At 34.4% G+C, this 27,827-nt stretch overlaps 1 protein-coding gene across 3 annotated transcripts in view; it reads left to right on the top strand.

Moving 5' to 3' along the window:
- The window catches only part of LOC123554413 (uncharacterized), a 133,241-nt gene that overhangs the window by 32,309 nt on the left and 73,105 nt on the right, over positions 1-27,827 (top strand). For 2 of the 3 annotated variants that reach the window (XM_045344542.2, XM_045344541.2), the window contains exon 7: positions 14,819-15,848. In XM_045344542.2, coding sequence (XP_045200477.2) covers positions 14,819-15,848 — 1,030 coding nt within the window. Of the gene's footprint in view, positions 1-2,491; positions 3,063-14,818; positions 15,849-27,827 lie in introns of those variants that run through there. The other variant, XM_045344544.2, reaches the window with a different exon arrangement.

The raw sequence follows: 27,827 nt of genomic DNA, 5'->3' as shown, positions 1-27,827 counted from the left end.
TACTTCTGGTTTATCAAACATGCAAAACTACCTTAAAGGGATAAACAGGTTGAAAAGTGAATGAATGTTAAAATCCTTTACTGGCTCACCTTAGCGAGACAGTATAAGGATATGATTTTACTGTGAACACTTATAGAAACAGAAAATATGTGGCTTCCAGCTTTTCCTTTCATTATCAATATGAAGCCAGCAACAAACCACAACCAAGTGACAGTGCATATGAAACATAAAAGGTGATTGGTTATTGAAAAGTGACCAATAGAAACAAGTCTTTCAAAGCAGATATTTTCCTCCACAGTCCATCATTTTGAATGGGGGAACCAAGACAGGGAACCAGATAACTTAAAAGATCTTGGTTGCACAGATAGGATCAATTTCCTGTTAGTTTTCAAACCACATGGAAAAAAGTGATATTTTCATTACTCTATTTACCCGTTAAAATGGTTTCAGAAAACTGTCAGTTATATAAAAACAATTGTAACTTTGTTCCTTCTGGATATGTTTCTGTTTTTCTGAGTCTTTCAATTTATATATAACAGAATTTCTCTCCATGGGAGGTAATAGATGGTTTTAAGAACCACATTTTCAATGCCCCCCATTCTAAAATGAAAGTTAACATCAAACTTTGCCTTTTCACAAGTAAATATATTTACTGAGAGTATACCACTTATTAAAATTGCCATTAATAAATACTGAAAAAGATGGGGAATACATTTCTAACAGTAAACAGTAATTATGGCCATAGTGACTGTTGCCCCAGCGAGAATCCCCACCGAAAGAAAGGGGACAGGTCCCATGCTTACCACCATTGGCCAAAAGCACTGAAATGAATGCCTCTGGTATTCAGATAATACCACTATACCATTTCTCATTCATTTACCACGGTCAAATCTAGCATCTTGCCACAGCCCTGCTTTAACATATTTGTAGTTTCTGCGTGCCTCTTGCTCAAGCTGGCCCTCTTCCCTGTAAATATTGTTAAAGGGAGGAAACTCTATTTGCCTCTGTTATAGTTATCATTTAATACCATTTAATTCACAATATGAAGCAAAATATTAATGTTTTCCAAATGGCAAACCACCTGTCCTGACATATAATATAAAAGGTCTATGCCTGAAGGAGTATGAGATTTCAATACAGTAAAACCTCTGTTAAGTGACACCTTTGTTTAGTGACACCTTTAGGTAGCAAACACCTCTACATAAAGGCATTTACTTAAGTATCGCCCTCTATAAGGCTACTACCTCTGTTAAATGATACTTTTGAGTAGGTATGATGGCAGGTATTTTAGTATCAACCTTTTCATAGCTTCAGCCTCAGTTAGTGACAGCAACAGTTGAGTAGCAAATACCTTTCCATAAAGGCAGGTAAATGGTCAAGTCTAATTATAATCAAGTGGTCATGACTCAAATCAAGGGAGATATGATAATAATATTTATTAAGTGTTCTGCTATTAATTAATGGACCAGTTTTATACAAAATTTAATAGGCTTAATGTAAACAGCCAGGTGTACAGTAGTCCTTGAGAAGTCTGTAATACCTGGAGATACATCTTGGAGATTTACCTAGAACAAAATTTACATCTGCTGGTTACATCACTCAAAACTCATATAATATTCTCACATAAATAAGTGTTTTGTATACTGCTCAACTTTTGCCTTTTTAAAAAGAAATCTAAGTATTATCTTGATCATTGTAGGAAATATGTTAGAAAAAGTGTTAGGTATTTTAAACAGAGAAAGGGGATGGTAATAGGAATGGAATGAGGTTAGGGACAAGGAAAGGAGATTAGGTATTGATGAGAGGAAGGGACAGAAAATGGTCAGAGGAAGGTTAGGTGTGTCTGAGAAGAATGATATTTTGTTAGAGACAAGACTATGAATGAGAGGAAGGGGATAGGGCAAGGAAAAAGATAAGGTGTAGACATTTTATTAGATTAGGGACAATGAAAGTCATTAGGACTGGTGTGGATGAGAGGAAAGGGATTTGATTAGGGGCAAGGAAAAAGTGGGTGAGAGATATGGATAATTGGAGGAAAACTGGTTAAAACTGAGTAAAGTAAGGAATAAGATATTGTAATGGAAAAGAATTTGCTGAGGGTTTTTTGGGTTGGGGCAAAAAAAAGGAGATTAGTGTTGGTTACAAGAATTGGATTACTTAAGAGACAAAGGAAAGAGGATTCAAGGTATATTTGTAAGAAGAAGGGATTGGGGACTGGGGGAAAAAGTTATATTTGGTATAAAGTGATAGGAAGGAGTATGGAAATTATATTAAGTGTACATGAAAGAAAGGGGATTATGTAAAAAAGACAGGGAAAGGATATTAGTTGTTGGTGTGATGAAAGGGATTAATTATGGGATAAAAATAGGGGATTCAGTGATACAGAGATTAGGATATAGGCAAGGACCTGTGGAAAAGGTATGTTAAGGTGGAAGAGGATTACGTTAAGCATATATATAGAGCAGAAAAAAAATGGGAAAAGGTATAATACTAAGAGGAAGTGGATAAAGTGTTTGTGAGTGAAAGGGGTCAGGTGTGGCGGAGAAAAAAGGAATTAAGATATTTGACAAGGAAAGGATTAGCTAGTATAGGTGGGAAGAAGGGGAGTTTGTTTGTCATAGTGAGAAGATTAGGTTAGGAGCAAGAACAGGGAGATTATAGCTATAATAGAGAGGAAGAGTATTAGACTAAGGATATAAAATGAATCTTAGGGTCAGGTTGAAGGAAGGGGAATAGAAATTTGTGAGGGGAAGGGATTGGATATTGGTGAGAGAACGGGGTTAACTATTGGACATTTAGGAAAGGGATAACGTTATGGTGAGGGGAAGGGATAATAAGCTGTGGCTGAGAGAAAGGGGATTTAAGCTATGGGAAAAGGGAAGGGGTTATGTATGAGTTAGAGGAAGGGATTACAATAGGAATAAGAAAGGAATAGGTATGAGTAAGAAACTAATTAAATATATGGAGAAAAATTTTCAAATTAAACAAAGGTTAGAAAAGAAGGAACAAGGTAACGACCTAACAAGGAAATGAAAGAGGATGAGTGAGAAAAAATGGAGCAGGTAAAATGTTATTGAGAATCTTAGTAACTGTCAAACTGATGTTTGGAAAAGGAAATGAATTGTTGAAAGGACAATTAAAGGAACTAGGGTTAAGAAAGGAATTTACACTTAATTTAGCCATCCTTATACTACAATATGCGTGTGGCTACAAACTCAGACAAATGTTGTGAAGTATACAATATATTACTCTACAGCAATGCAGTAGCATAAGTTGGCAAGCTATTTTGTGGGATGTTGGTATGCTATGAATTAAAGCAATGTAGTGCATGTAAAAATGGGAACATGTTTTATGTAATTAGTTTAAGAGGATTGTTAATAGGACTTTACTTATGAAAGGTAAACACACATTGCTCATTTATTAATTTGTTACGGTTGGTGAAAGGAATCTAAGAAATTTACCCAATGCTTTAGCTCTGGGTAGTGTACTAGAATTATAATATCTGTGAATTAGTACATATTTTTTCTTAGATTAATAGAACATTGGTATGTGGAGATGTAAAGGGCACAGTAATTTCCCATTGCAGATAAAAAAAACATGTTTTACCAAATATTTTCTGAAGTATCTACTAGGAAATCATTTTATTGGGTTAGCATGGGTTAGCATGTAATTTCGTGAGGATATATTTTCATGGTTTTCAACTTTTGCGGTTTAAATCAATGCAAATTTTATTCATTAGTTGTGATTTAATTTCGTGGATTTATGATATAACCACAAAATCAATGAACTTTGTCGCCTCACCTCCCCCCCCCCCCCCCCCCAAAAAAAATATATATTAATGACTTCACAGTAGTTTATAGGGAGTAATGGGCATTGCAAATTTTGGAGAATATGAATAAAATATGTTTTTTTTCCTTCAGTGAAAAAAAAAATTACTTTGAATGAGAATAACATATCTGTAAAATGAAATATTTTACTGATCATGATTTATTTGTTGCAGAACTGAAGTCCAAATAGGCAACTATATAATCAGTATCTTTGTCAGTTTACTCTCTATGGGTTTTAATCTGGTTTTCATGCTCTGTGATTGCTGATTTTTCTGAACCAATTAGTTAATTGCCTGTTAATTGTGTTTGAAGTGCAGGTGGGACCTGATATAGCAAGTTGATTTACAGATTAATCCAATTACAATCATAAACTGAGATTATGATGCTGTATAATATCTAATGAATGTACATGATCTGTATTTGGAAAGTTTGAAATTATAATGTTTATAGACTTTTTTTCAGAATTGCACTGTAATACGGTACATCTGATCAAGGTCTGTTGTATGGTCCAAGTTCTGTCATATTGATCCAAGGTCTGTCATATCTGCTTGGGGTGTGTTATACTGGCCTGGGGTCTGTTATACTGGCCCAAGGTCGTCATATGCTTGGGGTCTGTTATACTGGCCTGGGGTCTGTTATACTGGCCCAAGGTCGTCATATGCTTGGGGTCTGTTATACTGGCCTGAGGTATGCGTTATACTAGCCCGAGGTCTGTATTGTGCTTGCCCAAGGTCTGTTGTACTAGACTGAGGTCAGTCTTATTGGTCTGTTGTACTGGGCCGCCAAAAGGTGAGGTCTGTCATACCAGCCTGAAGCTTTTATGAAGGCCAAGGGTCGTTTTTTATTACTGTATACAGCAGATCAAGGATCTTCAGCCATGTAACTGTGAAGTCATTTTGCTTCTTTGATGATTTCCTGTATGGCCACTTACAAGTGATTTAAATCAAATTCATCCATCAAATTTTCAGTGGTGGCAAATATTGGAATGTGTGATGAGAAATAAAAAGTTACATACAACTAGTCAATTCTTCTGTGTACATACATTATAGACCTGTTCAGTAATGTGCATACTGGGGTAAAAATGCACATTTGATTTTTTTAGTTGATGCAACCATGTAATTTAATAGACTCTGTGCCCATTTACTGTAATTGGTAAATTTGAAAGCTAATTGCCTTGATAAGGCCAGATGTTAAAAATTCTGGTGGGTTAATCTTTTTGTTCCTCAAAAAACATTTTACATGAGTACTGAGAGTATCAGAGTTTCTGATAAATGAAAAACATCTTATATATTAAATTTTATTCTCCTAGGAAATATTTCTGATTTACAGTAACCCTTTCCTTATGATTCAGTGCATGTCTTGAAACTAGAAACCACTTGACAGCTATTTCTTTTCCATATCCGATTTGAAGTTCCATTATGAAGTGCATCATCTGGCTGACAGGTTAGGAAATGGTTTTTAGCTTGACTATACGAAGTATAAGGAGAGCTATCCTACTCGACACGGCGTCGGCGTCTTTCCGCGTCCCCACCTCGGTTAAAGTTTTTTTTACACTTTCTCTTTTTTCATCATATCTCTGTAATTACTTGATGGATTTGATTCAAACTTAAAATGGTTATTCCTCATCATCACCCACATCATCTGACATAAGGGCCATAACTCCTGCACCAATATTTCATGATTTATCCCCCCTTTTCACTTAGATTTTCAGGTTAAAGTTTTGATGCACTTTCACTCTATCTCTGTTATTACTGAATGGATTTGATTCAAACTTAAAATAGTTGTTCAACATCATCACCCACATCATATGACACAAGGTGCATAACTCTGGCACAATTGTTTCATGAATTATTCACCCTTTTTACTTAGAATTTCTGGTTAAAGTTTTGATGCACTTTCACTCTATCTCTGTTATTGTTGAATGAATTTGATTCAAACTTAGAATAATTGTTCAACATCATCACCCACATCATATGACACAAGGTGCATAACTCTAGCACATTTTTTTCATGAATTATTCCCCCTTTTTACTTAGAATTTCAGGTTAAAGTTTTGATGCACTTTCACTCTATCTCTGTTATAACTGAATGGATTTGATTCATACTTGAAGTAGTTGTTCAACATCATCACCCACATCATATGACACAAGGTGCATAACTCTGGCACCAATGTTTTATGAATTATGCCCCCTTTTACTTAGAAGTTAAGGTTAATTTTGATGCATTTTCACTATATCTCAGTTATTACGAAATGCATTTGATTCAAACTTGAAGTACATGTTTCACATCATCACCCTCATCATATGATACAAGGTGCATAACTCCTGCACCAATATTTTGTGAATTATGCCCCTTTTTGTTTAGAATTATAGTTATACATGTATAGTGTTTTGATACACTTTATATTTACCTCTCTTATTACTTAATATTTTTGACACAGACTCAGGCTATTGTGCAATATCCTCTTCCTCCATTGGAGTCATTAAACTCTCCAGTGACAGCTCCAGTTTCCTCAGATGTGCCCACTTTCACTATCCAGCATCGAAATAGTCCAGCGCGCTGTCTCCTGTGACAGCTGTCGTTTAACTATTTTTATAGGGTAACCTATCTGCTCTCAGTATACATGTATTATAAGTATTGTATTTTTCATCCCAACCCCCACTCCCACAAAAAAATGAAGAATTTAGTTTTACTTTTGACACCCCCCACCCCTCCCGTTTTGCTGAGTATCTTATTACTAGGACTCATAGCTGCAACCGCAATGTAAATATTTTGAAAATTATTTAAATATGGCCAGAGTTATTGCCCTTTAAATTTTAGTTTATTTCATTTGTAGATGTTTGAATTAATCAGATGATTGAAGTCAAAATATTTACAAATAGTAGAGTTGTTGCCCTTTAAACAGTAAAGAAAGATGCTGATTTCTTTGTAACTGGTATCACATTGAGTATTTTATCTGTTAATTGATTCAGATCAGTTCCTCTTAATTTAAAAATGTTATGAATATGAACATAGTATAACTAGAGCTTTTCCCTTTGATTAAATTAAGATTTTTTTGCTGATATTGACTATGTCATGGTAAAGAACCTAAATTATTCTATCTTTTATTTAATTTAATTTGTGGATACTTGAGTAACTGCCCTTTAAGTAACTGTAATTTTTTGTGAATCACATACACAGTGCAACCTCTGTAGAGCAACACCCTTTGGGAAATACAAATATTGACTGTTATGTAGAGAGGTTTCTGCTTAAGAGAGGGCTGCTCTGGAGAGGTTGTACTGTACTTTATCTTTGTATGCATGGTAAAAATATCTTGAGATCTTGTATTCACAGGTTGTCTTTCTACGAAATAATCCTTTTTAGCTCGACTATTCGAAGAATAAGTAGAGCTATCCTACTCACCACGGCGTCGGCGTCGGTGTCGGCGTCGGCGTCGGCGTCACACCCTGGTTAAGTTTTTCGTACCAGTCCACATTTTGACAAAGTCTTTTGAGATAAAGCTTTGAAACTTTCAACACTTGTTTACCATCACCATGTCCAGTTATAGGCAAGAGTACATAACTCTGTCAAGCATTTTGACTGAATTATGGCCCCTTTTGACTTAGAAATCTTGGTTAAGTTTTTCGTACCAGTTCATATTTTGACAAAGTCTTTTGAGATAAAGCTTTGAAACTTTCAACACTTGTTTACCATCACCATGTTCAGTTGTAGACAAGAGTACATAACTCCATCAAGCATTTTGGTTGAATTATGGCCCCTTTTTGACTTAGAAATCTAGGTTAAGTTTTTCGTACCAGTCCACATTTTGACAAAGTCTTTTGAGATAAAGCTTTGAAACTTTCAACACTTGTTTACCATCACAATGTCCAGTTGTAGGCAAGAGTACATAACTCCATCAAGCATTTTGACTGAATTATGGCCCCTTTAGACTTAGAAATCTAGGTTAAGTTTTTCGTACCAGTTTATATTTTGTGTAAAGTGTTTGACATATGGCTTTGAAACTTTTATATCCTGTTCAGTATAATAGTCTCTATCAATAGGCAAGGGTACGTAACTCTCTCATCTTTTTTGGCTGAATTATGGCCCTTTTTGAACTTGGAAATTGGTTCTGTTTTGTAAATGTCCATGTTTTGTCAAGACTATTTGACATATGGCTTTTAAACTTTAAACACTTGTTTATCATTATGATTTCCATCTGTAGGCAAGAGTACATAACTCTGACAATTATTTTGACTGAATTATGGCCCTTTTTGGACTTTGAAATTTGTTCAATTTTTCTTACAAGTCAGCGTTTTGTCAAAACTGTTTGAACTGTTACTTTGAAACTTTTAACACTAGTTTATCAACATGATTTCCATCTGTAGGCAAGAGTACATAACTCTGTCAACTATTTTGACTGAATTATGGCCCTTTTTGGACTTAGAAATTAGTTAAATTTTTCATATAAGTCCATGTTCTGCCTAACATATAACTTAACATATTTGCCATCATGGTCACACATTGCCATTTAGTGCAAGACTAATCGAAATCCACAAATACAGGAACATTTTTTGTTTAATCCATTTTTAGCTCATCTGATTTTTTGAAAAAAAATGATGAGTTATTGTCATCACTTGAGCGGTTGTCGGCGTCGGCGTCTGCGTCGGCGTTGCCTGGTTAAGTTTTATGTTTAGGTCAGCTTTTCTCCTAAACTATCAAAGCTATTGCTTTGAAACTTGGAATACTTGTTCACCATCATAAGCTGACCCTGTATAGCAAGAAACATAACTCCATCTTGCTTTTTGCAAGATTTATGGCCCCTTTTGTACTTAGAAAATATCAGATTTCTTGGTTAAGTTTTATGTTTAGGTCAACTTTTCTCCTAAACTATCAAAGCTATTGCTTTGAAACTTGGAATACTTGTTCACCATCATAAGCAGACCCTGTACATCAAGAAACCTAACTCCATCTTGCTTTTTGCAAGAATTATTGCCCCTTTTGGACTTAGAAAATCAGTTTTCTTGGTTAACTTTTATGTTAAGGTCAGCTTTTATCCTAAACTATCAAAGCTATTCCTTTAAAACTTGCAACACTTGTTCACCATCATAAGCTGACCCTGTACAGCAAGAAACATAACTCCATCCTGCTTTTTGCAAGATTTATTGCCCCTTTTGGACTTAGAAAATATCAGATTTCTTGGTTAAGTTTTATGTTTAGGTCAACTTTTTCTCTTAAACTGTCAAAGCTATTGCTTTAAAACTTGCAGCTCTTGTTCACCATCATAAGCTGACCCTGTACAGCAAGCAACATAACTCCATCCTGCTTTTTGCAATAATTATTGCCCCTTTTGGACTTAGAAAAATCATTTTCTTGGTTGAATATTATGTTTAAGTCAACTTTTCTCATAAACTATCAAAGCTATTGCTTTAAAACTTGCAACAGTTTTTCACCATCATAAGTGGACACTGTACATCAAGAAACATAACTCTATCCTGCTTTTTGCAAGAGTGATGGCCCTTTTTAGACTTAGAAAATCATGGGTAGGACAATATTTCTATTATACAAAAAAAATCAGATGAGCGTCAGCACCCGCAAGGCGGTGCTCTTGTTTTGTTTAGTCTGAAAATCTATGGAAATATTTTGACCCCATTCTTCAATCAATTCTTCGAATAGTCGAGCGCGCTGTCATCCGACAGCTCTTGTTAGTTTCCTTAAAAGTTTTTGCTATTTTTCCTCTTTTACTTCCCATCAAATTTCACCTTTAGAAGAAAGGACTGCATAATTATATAAAATGTGAATACCCTCAGGAGTTATCTCCCTTGAACAAAATACATACTAGTTCACAGGTTTTCTTAATAGCACAGATTTGACTGTAATTTATCCAAATGATCAAAAAATTACAAAGTCTGAAAATAAATTGATTATCAGACATCTTGAGTAAATCTTAATTATAGGTTAAAACATTTAGACAGATTTAGTTGTGTGTCATTTCATTAAGAGTGGCAGTTACAGAGATAAAGAAGTTTTTTGTTTGTCTTTGATTGTTCACTTGTAAATTACAGCAACTGATAACAAGCTATCAGATGTCTTTTTGTTGTATAAATTACCTTTGTTAACCTTAAGGTATACCATAATACTCCTTATTAAAGCACTATACATATTGAATTCTTCCTCCCACTCGGTAATATTCAAGTGGCTATAATGATTGTATTCCATTTACATGTACTTAAAAAAACTTGTAATAGTTCATTGAAGGTAACTTCAGCAGATATTTTCATTTACAGCATTAATTTTGTTTATCCCAGCTCTAAAAACTGCCGAATTACATATACATATACCCATACATGTGATAAGTTCAGAATCCCAAAACTGGAGGTTTGCCATTTTTCAGCTGGAGTTGGGGTCTCAAAACTGGAGGTTTTTTATCGACATAAATTAAGCGCGCGGACACATAACGTAGAGACAAAATCCAACATTTTTGGCCACAAAATAATGTATATAAGTCTACACCAGAAGAAACAATCCTCATAACTCTTGATTTGAATTTTGACAGAGTTATGCCACTTTTTAACTTCATTTTTTGTTTGTTAAAGTTTTATATAATGTCTAATATCTCTGTTACATGCAAAGCTATTTACTATTATGCCCTTTTACTGGCAAAGCTTTAATTGCCCCTTTTACTGGCAAAGCTTTAATTCAGAGTCAATCACTGAGAAAAGTCGAGCATGCTATCTAAGTATCTTACAGAAGCTCCCTCTTGTTCTAACTTTAAACTTTCTTAACAGATTATTTGTAGAAACAAAGTCTCAATTTAGGTCTGAAATGAAGGTGAACATGTATTCTACTCGAGGACTTAAAAAAAACGAAGCTCTAAATTGGTCTGAACATAACTCATAAATTATGTAAATTCCTTACCCCACCCACTTTCGTATAAAAATACTGATGATTTTGACATGAAAAATAGAAGACAGAAATGCATAAACATGTATTTACCCTTAATACCAAAATAATGTAGATTGATGTTATCAAATAAATGAGTGTGTGTTTTCATCCAATTTTCAATGAAATATGTCCGATTAAGTAGCAAATTAATTTGGTAAACATTGGAAGAAAATGGCGTAAACTCCATAAGGGGAAATAACACTCCTGTTCTAAAAATAGTAATGGGTTGGTTTTTCCAACAATTACTTATGTGATTTTATTAGATCTACCGAGCAAAATTTTTCTTTGAATAATCAAAATTCATTTCAGTTGGGAATTAATTCTTATGACTGGGAGTTTTTTTGCTTCAAATTGGTAAAAGATGGAGCTTAATTGGCAATGAGAATGGGCAGATATTCGGCCCCATGAGACAGGTGGAAAAGCCCTGCTTGTCTAATCCCTTACAAAACAAACAATTAATAATTCACCTGTGAAAAACAACGCTTTCCTCCAGCTACATGTGTGTCAAACATGTATAATACACAACAGTCGGTGACACTTTGATTTACTGTGCAAACATGTTTGGCACTCCTCGGTAATTATCAACCCAGTTATAATACTGATTTTTTTTTTTTTTTTTTTTGAAAAGCGGGAGAAACATGGTTTTTGTCGGGAGACGGGAGGCAAGGTGAAAAAATCGGGATTTTGACCCTCCCGCGTGGGAGATCACATGTATGCATATACCTAATATTGCACCTAATTTCAGTGTCTTCTTACTTAAATTAAATATCTTTGGTGCATTATTTAGAAGTAAGACGGTAGAATCAGTTAAATGCAGGAAATGGTGTGTTTCTTAAAAGATTCTGTTTTATTTGAAACTTAAGTTTTATTTTCATTTTATAGAGGAACGTTTCTATTTAAGAGGACTTAAATACAGTAAAATGTGAAAGTTCATCTTTTACAAATATTTTTTAAACATTATGTTCTCTTATACAATTTTACTGGGTCACTGGTCATTATAAATACAGTAAGAGAGGATATAAGCAAGGTGTAACATACTTGTGTTATATCATATCAAAAAGGACATAAACTGAAATACTAGATGTAAGTATTCTTTTATTTATCAAAATTTAAAGTTTTTAATATAAGCATCTTATTTATCAAGTTTCAAGCTGGATGTATATATTCATTTGTTGATAAGGTGGGGATAGGGGTATGAGTTGAATATGAAATGAAAATTCTCATTTTTAATTAATATTATTTCATCTGAACTTTGTTCAGGGAGAGCCATTAGTATAGATTACTGAGGTGGTTCATCATCCGTCATTGTGGTCAACTCCTTTACTTAGGTAACAGCACCATTAAGGACTATTCAGTCTAGTCATTGACAATTTGTAACAGAAATAGTCAGTGTTTCAACTTAATGAACATACGCCTACCCTGGAAATCAAACTTACAACTTTAGTGCTGACTGGGTGGGCACTGACAGCACACCTAGAAATGCTCAGTGATGTGGTAGTTGATCTGTACCTTCCTGTATATATTTATCATAAATGACAGGAGAGAAGACACCTGTACATGTTTTTGTACAGTTTTCTGACACTGGCTTACACTATAACATTTGTTATTCCTACATTTTGTTCATTAGGCCAGTATAAAATTATATGAGATTTATGAACCAAACAAATTCAAAGGCGGAGCTTTTGCTATTCGTTTCAATGTAATGGTTAGTCCCCTGTACTCTGACTTGTACTCCAAATGCAGTTACATGTTTAAGGGTATGGTATGTGATACTTTCTGATGTTGAAGTTAATCAGGGCATTTTTCAGGGGAGGAAGAGTGGGGTGGAGAATGATCCTGCTTGAAGTTATTTATCGTACTGAAAGCAGGCTATATCATTATCATTAATTGTATAACATAAGAAAAATAGTTGCAAAAAGAAAAGGAAAATATTATTTTACTGCAGTATATTGCAGGTGTTTTTCACAATCTTGGTAATACAGAAACACATTATTACTGTTCTAACCTAGTAGTCATTATTTACAAAGTTACAAGGCTGTTTATGTTTTAGACATGACCAGGGGTGGGGAGGTTAATTGATATTATTGTTACTTGTCTGGTGGAAATAGATAAATGGAAATTAATTGGCGGCCATTAAGATTAGCTGGAAATACATTTTGGGAACTATTTTTTACCTGAACTACTTTATATTGCAGTATCTTTATACTTCAATGAGTGACTTGAGGATTATTCACTTAGTCTGGGTTTGTTCTAGTTTTGTCTTGAGTTTTTTTACATTATAAAATGTTTCTAATGGTTGACTATTAAATTTATATATAATTCAAAATGATTTTCAGTTTGAACAGCTTGAGTTCTGTCTCAAAATGTCACTGTTCTTTATGACAATATGACTGTATATACCCTCCACCTTGGATTCATGTGGAGAAGTTGTTTGTAACTTTCACAGTACTGGTATAGAGTCCTGGAATACTGATAAATCAACTGGTCACCTAGAGTACCTGTAGTGTAGACATTGTGATATAAATAAAATATTGGACAAAAAATGTATGTATGTAATGGGCAAAAATGTATGTAATGACTTGCTATTTACATTGATAATAATTAGTGAGGTGTTGTTGTTAATCTTTGTTTCGTTTTGTTGTGGGAAGGTGGGGGATGGGGGTGAGCCTAGGAGGCCTAAGACCACAGTTATTTTTACTATATGTTCTACATAGGCACTGGACACTATAACAATTTTGCATGCATTCCAACCCCTATAAAAAATACTTGAACTCAACAGAACTATCCAAGAGAAAAAATTCCAGCCACAGTAAACACTGGGTTGACCGGCTCTTTTTTCCACCATTTTGAAGCAAATCACATGCGTATGAAGAATACTCTCTAGATGGCCGCAAACAGGCAAAACAGGCCCTATCAAAAAGCCATGTTATGCATATTCTGACATTCTCATTAGGTCAGATTGTACATGTACCTACTATTTCATATCTCCTCTATTAAATCATGCCATTTATTGCAGGTCTTTCGCTAAAAAATTCACCAATATTCACCATCAAACAGAGGAACAATTTTCCGTGTAACCACTTCTGTATTGTGGTCAACCAAGGGCAAATAACTGTGGTCTTGTGCCAGGAGGAGTGTAAGGAGGCCATAATGTCATTGTCAAGCAACCTTGAGACTGCAATTTTAAATCGTGTTGATTCTTCACAGAATTTTTCAAACATGATCCTTTTAATTTCAAACTGTACTGTATGTCACCATTATTAGGAATGCATAAACATGCCAGTAGTAACTGAAAACTATTTTATATAGTAGCATTATGACACCCTAATGTCTGATAGTGTATGAATTATATATGTCTGCTTGACAGAATTATTGATATAAGGGAAAGATTCTGGAGGTATTAAAAGAATGCTGTTCCAGAGTTTTGTCCCCTTTCTTTTGGTGTTCAGTACTTGAGAAAAATTCAAATTTCTACTTACAGCTAGAGGTTGTGTTATAATTGCATTTGTAAGAAAGCGCAGTTGAAGGTAGTGGGTCTTTAATGACAACTGGTGATTTCTATGCAATTAATATTTTGTATTCTCTTTTGCTGTTTCGGCATCCTATAGGTAGAACAGAATTTTATTTTCATCACAACTGTAGAATGATAAAATTAGAGAATAATATTATGTAATAGAATGGGAAATGCCATTGTTATTATGGATGGCATATTTCATTTCCACCTATTCTCTGAAGTTTGGGGGGTATGTAGGAGTGAGCTTGTCGGTAGGTCTGTTCGTCGAACTCTGTTGGTTTTTCATGGTTTTTGACTATAACTCATAAAAGGCTTGACAGATTTAAATACTTTTTGGTACATAGGTGTAGCATCATACAGGTCAAGTTCATCTTTGGATACAAACCACCAATTTTTTTTATGTAGATATGGCCCCTTTCCAACTTAGAACTTGCCATACTTCTGTGACAGGGCCATACTGTGGGTATTATTCACCACTCTTGTGACAAGTCTGTTGTCATTGTTTGCCCACTATGATGTGTAATAAAGTTTTCATATTTGTATTTATATAATTTCAGAATCCAGAGGGCCTGGAGAACATATCTTGAAAAACAAGCATCTGAAGGGTCTAAAAGTAATACAGATAACCATGGTAATGATAAAGACAACTTAAAGTCTGGTAAGGTCAAGAGGTCAAATCCATTTGAAAATGTTACTGATGATACAATAAGTGAGGACATAGAAACAGAAAGTAGTGAAACATTTATGTATAACCCTTTGACTGAAAATGTAAAGGCAACTGAAAGCTGGGTAAAAAAGTCACCATTAATAAACAATTTCTTTAGAATTGATAACAAAAGTAAAAATGAGGAGAAGTTGAATATCCATGAACTGTCACCAAAACAACAAAGAAAACACAATCTATTGTCAAAGGCGCATGAGTTTGTGCAGCTGAAAAAGTTAGATTCAAAGGTGTTACCTTTTGACCTTCACCTTCATATAGCTGAGGGTGAAAGTTCAGAATCCAAGTCTTTTGATATAGAGGGAGGTAATATCATGTCTACAGAGATGCCACCATCAGTAGATGGAGATAAGAGTGGGGTAGCGTCCCCTCATAGTCAAGTTCACTCAGAGTTTAACGAACCTGTTTGTAATGTTAAGGTAAATGTTGAAGATAGTGATATTAATGGAAAAACAAATTCAAAGGGAGATAATTGTGTTGATACTGTTAATAAACATCATGTAAAGGGAAATAACCCTTTTATAGAGAAATCTTTAGGAGCAGATAACTCATCAATCTGTGATACAAATCATTCTGAATCTCAAAACACCTGTGATACAAAGGAAGGTAACTCTCATTTAAATGCAAAGGGAAACAAATCTACCTGTGATACAACCAAGGAGAGTAACTCTTGTCAAACTAAAGATAAACAGGAAATTGGCCAAATTGTGACAGTAAATTCCAAGGGAAGTAACTCAGGGAGAAAAGACGATGTTGAAAGTGCATTTGATGTGTATAACATAGAAACAGCCCTTCCATATATAGACTGGTCATCACTTGAGGAGAAGTTGAAAGCTGCTAGTGAGGAGGCCAGATTGATCCAGGAGGTAGGCAGTTTAAAATCGCAATCAATCTTTTCACATTTTTCTTTATAGATAACTGTTTATTTTGCAACATTTTAGGGTATGAAAATGGTTTAGCTTCCATTAATTATATATTGAATTTGCATAGTACAGTCCTTAGTCTGGGATTGTTTTACACAAAAAGTCGTCCACCAATAGGTAATGTTTGGCCAACATTACTGCCTAACCATCTCGAGCCTGTCCTGGGATGAAAAGAGTGAAACAGGGGTTGACAGATTGTTCCCAGCTGAGGACATTGGCGGTAGCAGCACAGACACTGTATGAAATACACATTACTAGAACTGTATGAAATACTTTGCTGCGAATTCAACGATGCTTAGACAATACACATTTGTAAAACACTTGTAAAACCCAATTTTCACATTCAAAACCATGTAAATTTATAGGAGAAAGACACTAACATCTATGTAGTTACAGTTCAGGAAGAATTTTCAACCTCTCTGTAAAATCTCTTCCAAATTAAATTATATTATACGTGCATATATAGAGAACTTAAGGACAGTAAGTAAGTCATTGAATCGCTTAAGTTAAAGACAGTAGAAATTTGAATCAATGACGAAGATCATTTTTAAAATGCACAAAATCATCCAGATTCTATCATGGCAAATGAGTATGGTTAAATTATACACAGACATAATTCCATCATGTCTGGTGACACTGTGTGGGCAGTTCCGGAATGGCATAAATAAATGGCGACAACGTCATCCATCCTTGTCGGTAAACTCCTGCTGTTCATTGATTGGACGATAACTTATCACTGTATTCAACTTAATTTGAAAGTTGCTATTTATTTGGTTTTCCGCTTTGCCTGTGATCAATAAACCTCCCGCAGACGTAATAGAAGTTAAACGGGAATTCTCCTTTATATGGATGAGAAAAATAGCTAAATATTGATAAATGCGCTCTTCACACTAAGATATTACTACTACTGGCATAGGATTCAGTCCCATGAATGAAAGTCCTGTTTATTTTGTTGTTGTTTCAATTTACCAGAGTGGTGCATAAGATAGGAACAAATCAAAGAATTTTACATGTAAAATAGGAAAGGTTGTAAGAGTATGTGAATGTGTAGGAACTTTTTTGTACCTTTTTGTGTCCTTACTCAATACATAATATTACATTGAATTACACCTTTATATATAGTTAAATTAGTATTAATGTTAAAATGAGATTTTTTTTTGAAACATACAAAATTTAGTGTGATTAATAAAACTGTTACCAAATCAGTCAAGAACTGGCTGCACCATTTGATACAGACTGATGACATTATTTATTTGAACTGCATATATTTGTATTCATTTTTTCCGGAGCCTCACTTTCAGTACAGTGGTTCCATGCTATCATTCTAGTAGCAGTGTAGGTCAGGTTAAAGGTATGATTGGCACTGGGGTCATGATTACAGTTGCACGATCAGCATAATTTCTCCTTATATTAGGCTGTACCACAGAGATATTTATCTGTAACATAACTACTTGATTAGTTCAATTTAACATTTTATAAATACAAAGTTGACATTGTCAAATAAAAGATAATTATATGCATGCTCATGACATAATGTATCAGTCAGAGTGCATTATTCAACATATGTGGCATTATGTTCTATAAAAAGTCCAAGAACTTCCTCTCCACTTCCAGATGTGTTAGACTGGAGCCACCACTTTCTTGAAATATTAATCAGTTTAGTGATGTTTTTCAACAGTATTTCCATTATGTAACAATCAGCAGTTTACCTAACCAGTGATCCTAAATTCTGTATTATTGTTAACCTGTTCTCTACAAGTAACTGCCAACTTCTCCACAATCAGAGGTGGAGGTTGAATTATTTCTAACAAAATGTTTTTTCATCATATTACCATTTAGAAGGACACATTCCTTGCCTAGAGATGGAACTCATGATCCTGCGATCCATAAATCTGCATTTTCCCTTTTCAGCTAAGCCATCAGGCTTAAACAGTAATTGCATATGAATAATAATAATAATTATTATTACATGCATGGCTCCTTACATAAATTGTCAGTCCATGGTTTATGCCTTGACTTACCTATGTTATATGTATGTTTACCAGGTTAAATAAAAAAAATTTAAATATGAAAATTAATTTCTGATGTCATGTAATATCGACCTTGAGCAATAGTATTGACTGTCAACTGGCGAATCATTCAATAAGTGTACACAGTCATACCAGAACAAAAATATTCAGAATAAAAAATAATTTGCTTTGTATTTTCAATAGCAGCAGATAATTATCTTCCCTTTAATTCAGGTGAGTGGCAGACTGGTCTGCTAGACTGTGTCTAAATATAAATTGTCTCTAGATCAACTGGTTTGATTATTGTATTGATTCCATTGCAAGCATTTGTTCTACCCTGATGAAGACAATTCTACTGGAACCAGTCTACTTCAGTTACAGTTGACACAAGGAAAAGTGATTTTTTTTCATCTGTGTCACATCTCTCAGGAGTTCTGTGGAATTGGATTACTACATTTTTTCATCATTATCTTGCATTTAGAAGATTTTGTCACTGGATTTGTTTTGCTCAGTTCGATTTTGTTACAATATGTTCGTTGGAGAGTACTAAATTAATGTTTTGGCTCTTGATTGAAGGACAAATGTTAAAATTGAGGTCTCTTTTGAGCAGTTTTTCTTTTATGGTGTGTGGTTAAGCTGCTACACTTGTTTGTTTAAGTATTGCCCCTGAAATGGATCTATAATATACAATATTGCCATCTTCTATTTTCTGTATTTGTTCATGGTGTCAGGAAGAATTTTCAATTTTTCTGTCAAATGCATAAAACCATTGATAACATCTCATAATTGACTTTTGTCAATAGGATATTGAATAACAGTAGACATTTATAATTGGACATGAAACAAGAACTTGTCAAACCAGTTTGTAATCACACTTCCATTGAGAATTGAAATGGAAATGATAGTGAAGTGTTGTTTCTGTAGGTTACACTCTACCAATTCAAGTCCTTATTTATTTCATATTAATAACAAAACATTCAGACCTCATTTTCAGCACTTTAGAGCATTTCAATGATATGAAAACCATATATGGTCATATAGTATAAACATGTCTTCTTATCAAAAAATAGAAAAATATTGACAGTTATGTTGAATATAAGAAAAATAATCTGTTCTGAGAAACATCACCCTTAAAAATGCCCCTATGAAAACAGCCGTTTAGCAGTTACGCGTAGGTAGACATTTTTCCGCAAAAAATTTAAAACTTATTCCAAGAAATTTACAATGAAATGGTCTAGATCAAATTCTCAGTACTATAAGCAAAAAACCATAAGCCAAAAATTTAACTGTCACCTCCTCATGTCACTCATTATAATACCAGATTCATCCATAGCATGGAACTACATTTTGGACTACTTCACATGTAACACTGAGTAGTCTTTTCCGGTTTGGTGTAATCCGTCCTGTATGGTAATGTAAACATGGTTTTGGTAGATAAGGTTATGATATGAGCTGCACCATGAGAAAAACCACCATAGTACATTTGCGACCAGCATGGATTCAGACCAGCCTGCGCAGCTGCGCAGTCTGGTCAGAATCCATACTGTTTGCTTTCAAAGCCTATTGCAATTAGAGAAACCATTAGCGAACAGCATGGATCCTGACCAGACTGCACAGATGCACTGGCTGGTCTAGATCCATGCTAGTCGCAAATGCACCATGTTGGTTTTCTCATAGTGCGGCTCATATATTTAGTGTGTTGTTTATCATAAATTTAGAATTTGCTGCAGTTTCATTTGTATTTCATTATATTATAAATAGCAGTCAGTTGACGTAACGTAACTAGTGTTTCTGGATTCTGTGGGTTGGTGAACACTAACTTACTATTCTGAAGGTATTCTGTCTCGTAATTTCCAAACGTTTGATTGTGTCATTTCTGAACAAACTTCCTTCAAAAGATTTTGTCCCTATTGCAGCAAGTAATTTGGGCTTCGTCAGGGATTCACTACTCAGTGAAATGTTATTTGTGGCATCCTAAATTTCTGGTTGAATGTTGTTGTTTATTCATGGTATGATATATAAAAACGTAAGAGGTCCTTCAGTTAGTTTTAAAACATAAAGTTTGTTGATAAGCTGTCAGATTATTTGTCAAATAAAGGTGCTTGTTGCATTTTTAACCCAAACTTGGCATTATTTTAACCCTTATCATGCTAGACACCATTGATTCTATCATTGCGACCATGGAAGTGCAGTTGATGATCAGCCTGCACATCCGCCATTCAGTCAGTATCTTTTTGGTATGCACCCCTTTTAACAGTTAATGGTACTGTCCAAATTGAAAGATGGACAAGTTCATTATAGAAATTTAGCAGGGTAAGGGTTATAATCTACCATATTATCTGGATATGAGTGAAAGTTGAACCACTCTGAAGTCGTTACCTCCAGGAAAAGTTTGTACTCCTGTTTTTGAGAATCGACTCCACGGGTAGCAGCAGTGATCCCAGTGGGGTCTGAACCCATGACCTCCTGTTTGAGTGGCTTACAGCGTAGTCACTAGAGCACTGATGATGCTTATGATGTTAATTATATGTTTTGAGTTATCACTAGCAGTTGCGTAATACTATTTCCTGGGATAGGAAGCACAAACTCTGGACAAGACTATTAATCAAGAGGTTACAAGTTTTGCCCCTAGATCAGCTGAATGTTCTCTGAAACAATTTGACAGAAGATGGTAAATCATCATCTCCACCACTGAGTCATATTGGTAAAATGTCAGTTACTTGTGGAGAATAAGTGAATGCTGGTACAGAGATCAGGAACACTGTCTCATTGCACTCTTTTCAACTGAAACAGTGTTTAACCCTAACTTGTACCATGCTGGACATGATTGAGTCTGCCTTTGCGACCAGTGTAGATCATGATCAGTCTGCACATATGTGCAAATTCTGATCATGATCTGCACTGTTTGCTATTCAGCCAGTATCTTTTTTGGTAAGCACCCCTTTTCACAGTTAATGGTACTGTCTAAATTGGAAGATGGACAAGTTCATTATAGAAATTTAGCAGGGTAAGGGTTAAGAACCGTCCTAAACCTCAGGTCACACAAACCATATCAGACCAACACTATTATCCCTTAGTTTATGAAGGAAAAAACCCTCTACTGTTGCCCTGTTTGTTCTTTTAGAGGGCAGCTGAATGCTTGCAAGTATTGATTTGAGATTAATTTTGTTATTCCATCTTCTTTCTACTGTAACAAAGTCTCAGAGTCATAGAATATTGAAAATAAAGTCCATTTGGTCAAATTGCAGGAAGATTGTTCTCAGTTATGTGCCACTTAGTTAAGTGTAGATAGAAAGCTTGATTGGAATTTTAGTGCAGAAATCAATAAACTCTGACAATATATTCTCAGAAAATAAAATCCGGTGTGGAATTCTTTCCAGATTTAAATTAAAATATACTGTTCAAGCCTCTTTTACAATATTAGTGCAAAAATGGATGGGAATAATAAAGATGGAATTTATGAGTTACTTCCAAAGAATGTTAATTAGGATTTTCAAACTGTTGCAAGATTATCCTGAAAGTGGGAACAAATTTTCTGATCTTCTTCATATTAAATTTGCATTAAATTTGTCGACAGGTGAATTGTAAATTATGGGATCATAAATTACAAATAGTTAGTGAATAACTTCATTAACTGTTTGAAGGAACTCAATTCCGGCACATTTGAACTAACTGGGAGTAAACATTGAATCTATAAGCAAATTCCACATTTTCTGTTTTAAGGTCTTGCTATTTTTTTTTTTGCAGTAATTGCCAGAGAATTTTAACAAATTTATTGTATTTGTGAAAAAATTTGACATTTGGAGGAATTTTCTTACAAAATCTGTGATATTTTTGTTGGTTTTTTGATGCAGTATTGACACGTATTGATTTTGAAGAGTTAAGGAAGTGTTAAGCCTTTTTAGTCTGAAATAAAGTATTGATGATTCTAGGTGATCAATGTTTTAGTCACGTGCACTGTCTGCATGTACATGTGTTGCATGCATCAAATTTGCATGAATCATTTTGTAATTTGTCTTACATGAGGACATGCAGTTTTGTTCGACTGATGACACATCAGCTCCATTCATTCATTCCGTTCATCAGACAGCAACAACTTCAAACGTCATCGACTCCGAACAGTTCTACCTGACAACAGCCGGGCATTATCAGCAGCAGTATATTCTCCCTAAGCACCCTTACCTTAACTTTGGTGTCTAAATTTCTTTTGTGGTTCATACAAAATGGAAGTAATTAATGTAAATGCAATTTTCAGTTGAATGAATTGGAAAATTGTTATTTTAGTGATGTTCTTTTTTGAAAGTTTTCAACTGGGAAGGGGGGCGGGGAGTAATTTTTGTTTTAATGAATTCCTTTTAACTAGGATTTCATTTATTAAATGGAGACTTAAGTTCATATTGTAATCTAAAATGCCAAGTCTTGCTCAGTTAACCCTAATACCCTGCAAAATTTTTATAATGAACTTGTCCATATTTCAATTTGGACAGTACCATTAACTGTTAAAAAGGGTGTTTACTAAAAAGATACTGACTGAATGGCGAACAGTGCAGATCATCATCAGACTGCATGAATGTGCAAGCTGATCATGATCAACACTGATGGCAAAGGCAGAATCTATCAAGTCCAGCATGATTAGGGTTAAGTCAAGTTCAAGAAATGAGATACTAGGAAACTTAGTTTGCAGGTAGTTTACAAGGAGAGAAAGGTTGGGATTGCATTTGTTTCTGCCATGGTCAACGTTTAGGTCACTATTACTAAAAATAGAAAAATAGCTTGACACCCATAAGTTTAATTTGAAGTGGTCAATCATCACTGAAAATTGTATATAGCATTCATATAGACTTAGCTTGGGATTGTATTTGGGGACCCTGGGGTCAAGATTATGATGACTGTTACTGAAAATAGATTTTTACTTTATAGGGAGTGAGATATTACAATGGAGCTTGGCAAAAAGTATGTATATTCTGAGAAAAAATATGTATAGCAAACTTATATGGAGACCTAGCTTGGAATAAGTTCTGTTTGGGGATGCTGAGGTCAAGGTCAAATGTTGAAAACCCTGGTTTTGTAGCTGATTTTCTGTTCTTCAGTTTTTGCTTGATACATGTGCTCCACTTTCCAACTTGCGTCACATAATTTTAAGAGAGTGATTGTCGCACATGGTCCTAATCAGGCAAATGGAATTTTCATGCTGTAATTCTTTATATTTGCATAATTTACAGGTTTTTATGTGCATTGTGAAATTAGGATGCAACATCTAAGTTATTCCTTGAGAAACAACATTTTGAATCCCAGTGAAACAAAACAAGCTGTAATTGCCAGCTTGCCATAATGTATTTAGAAAAGACAATTTCTTAATTAAGATTAGGTTGTGAATTCATTTGGGAAGAGTGTAGCTTAAATTCTGAGAATGTAATCAACTGCCAAGTATGTTTAAAAATATTTGAACAGGAATTTATTGAAGCAGAAAATGTGAATAAATAGCTTCCTTGTTGTTTATAGACATAAAAATAGCTACCTAATGAAGATTTCAGGAATTTGACCAATACTCCTAGAAGATTGTTACTACCAGGAGAATAATGGTGTCCAAATTAAGTAAATGGGTTTTTCAGATAGAGTGGTCAGGAATGCTGGATCAATAAGTGATCTTTTGGGTATGATAAAAATGCTTCAACTTAGTTATTTTGTATTTATATTAGGCTTATCCACTATCTGCAACAAAATATAAGACATGGTAATTTGTCCTTGCTCCGTCTGATCAAATTATAAACACCTTAAATGGGTGCACCCCTAGATCACCAGAGCATGAATTGCCAATCTTTATGAAACTTGGTCATATTGTTTGTCTTGATGATCTCTAGGTCAGGTTCAAAACTGGGTCATGTGGGGTCAAAAACTAGGTTGGTGGGCCAGATCAAAGGAAAATCTTGTTAACACTCTGGTCCGCAGTTTAAGTTTAAAACTCATGAGAATTGGTAAGGTCAGATTTGAATCTGGGTCATTTGGGGTCAGAAACTAGGTCACCTGGTCAAATCAAAGGAAAAGCTTGTTAAAGCCCTGCTCCATGACTATTCAAATTCTATTGTGTGTATGCAACCCATGATTACAATAGGTAACAGTTAAGGCTAGGTGAAACACTTTATTTCATAGTTCAGTCAGGATTTTCATGCTTTTTCAGTGACAATGTAAGGTTAAAAGGTAGGACTGGAGCAGGTCTTTAACACACAGAGGCCACAGTTGTAACCCAATCTTTATGAAACTGAGTCAGAATGTTTGTATAGATTATCTCTGGGTCAAGTTTGAAACTAGGTCATGTGGGGTCTAGAAAAGTCTCCTTCAGCTTAATTTGAGCAATTGAATTGTATGCAAGATATTTTCGTGTCAAGGATTTTGTATATTGCATTTATGTCACTTTTTTCGGAATGTGGTGCTCGATCTTTTATAAATATGAGCATTTGCTAGTGATACTGTTCTGATGTACTGTGTTAATCTTGAAGTAAAAAATTAGCATGGAAACATATGATTTTTGTTGAAATGTTTCCAAGAATGTTACTTATTTCATTCACTACTCAAGAATTCCTGTACTGTGAAACTCCCCCATAAATATGAATTGAATTTATTTATAGCTGAGAACTTATTATCTGATCCAATTAATCAAGTGGTAAAAATAATCTGTTTATTTAAATTTAACCTGGATTCAGATTATATCCAGATTTCATTTATTCACTGAAATCATAATAATTTTATTGGCACAGAATTTCCAAGGTTTTGGCTATAATTATGTCTTGAACTAATGGATTTAAGATTTCAACATATCAAGTTCTTTGAGATTTATATTAGTTGACTGACAGTCTGCTGCAACAACAAAATGCATGAAAATTAGTCTTCCTCAAATATTTATTATCGATGCCTTTAAATACAAACATGAAAAAAAAATCAGTCTGGGACAGGAGCGTTATATATACCATCATTAAATTTTGACTAAGTAGAAAAATCTAAATACAAAAATTTGTTATTGATATTTTTGTTCTTATATATGTTCATTCATTTGAAATGTTTAAATTATTACTCAGTTAAAAGTTCACTTCTTTAAAGACCAGCGCACAAGACTGAACTGAGAAGTCATAAGTTTGATCCTGTGGAGGTGAATGTTTTCTGTGATGATTTCATGGCTGGCAGGGAGAGTCACCAGGGTTCAGTAATGGCACAGAATCCAAGAACTCTGGTTAACTGACTTCATGATGTTATGTAACTGAAAAACTGTTGAAAAAATTGTGTTATTTATTTTAAATTTTAGGTAAGGAAACAATCATAATCAGGTACGGTTCCCATTTGAGACCTAATTTAGAATCCCTTCCCATGCATCTGTTTAAACTTTAGCCTTCTGGTGGCAAGAGGTATTGCCATTGCGACCTGCAGTGCTGACCAAGATCAGCCTGCACATCTGTGCAGACTAATTATTGTCAGAATTGTTCGCTTAATTCAGCCATTAAATTTTCAGTGAACACCCCTTCAGATAATAAGTGGTATTGCTCAAATTGAATAATGGTCCAGTCCATTTTAGAAATGTAGAAGGGTAAAGGTTAAACCATCATGTTAAATTTGTAACATTGTCATTTTTCTTCTGGTTTGCTTTGTATTGGTTGTCCTCCCTTTTATTCTGATTTTTACATTCTTTTTACATTCTGGATCAATCTTGTAATGAATTACTGTCATCAACCTTTGGGAAGGTTTTACAAGTCTGTTACTAGTAAACTGTGAATATATTACTTTGTATACTAAGAAACAGAAAGGAATTATTCTTGGAAATCTGTCAGCTAGTCTCATTTATAACAGACTGGCAAAGTGTGAACTCTTGCTATTTATTCCTAATGTACTCTAAGGAGGGGAGGTAAAAATCAATGAGAAATATGGAAATATTTGTACACTAGAAACTTCATTAGCAACCAAAAAATCATGAAAAGTTTCACAGCTGTTGTAAAGAAGATTCTGAATAAGTTTTGCTCACACTTTAGAAATATGGTTCATCCATCAAATGGATTATGATGTAATGTACTGAGCATTGATTCAGAATTTATGCATATAATGCTGATGTGTTTGTACAAGAGCATTGTTTCTGTATTGATCATGGGAATCATTGTGATTTTGTGATTGATATTTTTGGAATATTTGATTAATTTTGTTTTCTGCTGTATTCTGGGATTTATTATCTGTCAGTGAACAAAAAGTAGTAATTGTATTTCAAGGAAATATTGAAGCAGTCGTTGTGAGAATTATTCAATAGTTTGTGTGCAGTGTTACTGTGAATGCTCAAGATGTTCATTTTGTGTATTAATTTATTGACTGCTAATATAGATTATACTGTAATGTTGTTTTGAATGCTATCCTGGCTGGTTTAGTAGACAGCATTTCAGACTGCCAGTCCTGAGGTGATGGGTTAAATCCTCATACTGGCACAGCAAATGTTCTGCTTGCTTATTTGACAGCTCAGCTTTTTTCAAGGCAGTTGTTAGTTGTTTGTGGAGAGTCTGTTACAGGAACATTGTCGGTTTAGCACTAAAATATCTTAAATAGTACTGATAAGCAATATGCTAATGATACATCAATATAGAAACATTTTAGGGACCTTATGGCCAAGTGGTTAAGGTTGCTGCTTTCGTATCATCCCCTCACCAACGTAGGTTCAAGCCCCAGCTTGGGGGTTAGTGAATTCTTTCATGCGAGGAAGCCATTCAGCTGGCTTATGGAATGTTAGTGATTCTACCCAGGTGCCTGCCCATGATGAAGTAATGCCCAGAGGGGCAACTTGAGTCTTCCTCCACCAGAAAAAGCTGGAAAGTCAACTTGTGAGAAATAATTGTGTTGGTGTGATTTAAAACCCAGCAACAACAGCACAAAACATTTTAGGTCTAAAGAGGTAACATATTAACCTTGAGTTAATGGACCCATAATTACAATCAATGACCCAGCTAGATTTAGGCTTCGGATCCTCACATGAAGAATAAAGGTGAGGTTTCAAACCTTACATTGATAAGGAGAAACTGATTTTGGCAATCTACCACTTGGTCACAAAGGCCTGAGTGCCTAGTTAATGTTTACCAAAGTTTCAAGGTTAAACTTCAGGCAAGTGACTTTGGACCTTCATGTTTTATGAGAGGGTAGTTGCTATAGTTCTTGTATAGAGGAATTGTCTCTAATCGAGAAGTGTGGATTTCTGACTCCCCAGTGACACTTGACAATAATTGTTAGAATGAAGATGTCCTTTTGTAGTCAGATGCTATTTCAGAGTTGGATTTTAAGTAACAGAAATAACATATAATAATTATTCAATGTATTATTCTTACAGAACTGAAAAGTTAATGATGCCATGAACTATTTTGAGAGCATATTTATCATTTGTATTCTGATTTACCTGCTGGCTTTTTTTATGGTCAAAACTTATCAAAGACTGAATATTCATTTTGAACAAAATCATAAACATCAGCACTTTAAATAAAAACATTTGATGGAAAGAAAATATAGGTAAGTAATTTTAACAATTATCAAATTTAGAAATGTAAGCTTCTTATAATTGCTTTGTTTGAGACTTTCGCTTTATATTAAACTATATATTATAGCCTTTTGCTGAAAATTATTCTGAATTTTTTTTTTTCAAGAACGATTTTTCTTATATTTTTTGTAGAGGAACAGTTACAGGAATTTTCTAGACAATAATAATTGGGTAAATTACTGATAACAAAAATCTGTTTTATTTTTTATAATGGGCAATTTGAACCTTTGGCAGGGGGAATCCACTTGTTACTATCTGTGGAATAACTCCAGGTGGTTTTGTAATTAAGGTCACAGTTTAAGTAGTTTACCTGCTATATGTCAATGTAAAGGTATAACTACATGAAAGGTGGTTGGCATTGGT

Source organism: Mercenaria mercenaria, chromosome 7, assembly GCF_021730395.1.
Source record: "Mercenaria mercenaria strain notata chromosome 7, MADL_Memer_1, whole genome shotgun sequence".
In the NCBI taxonomy this organism is placed as follows: Eukaryota; Metazoa; Mollusca; class Bivalvia; order Venerida; family Veneridae; genus Mercenaria; species Mercenaria mercenaria.
This window is presented reverse-complemented; position numbering and strand designations above follow the sequence as displayed.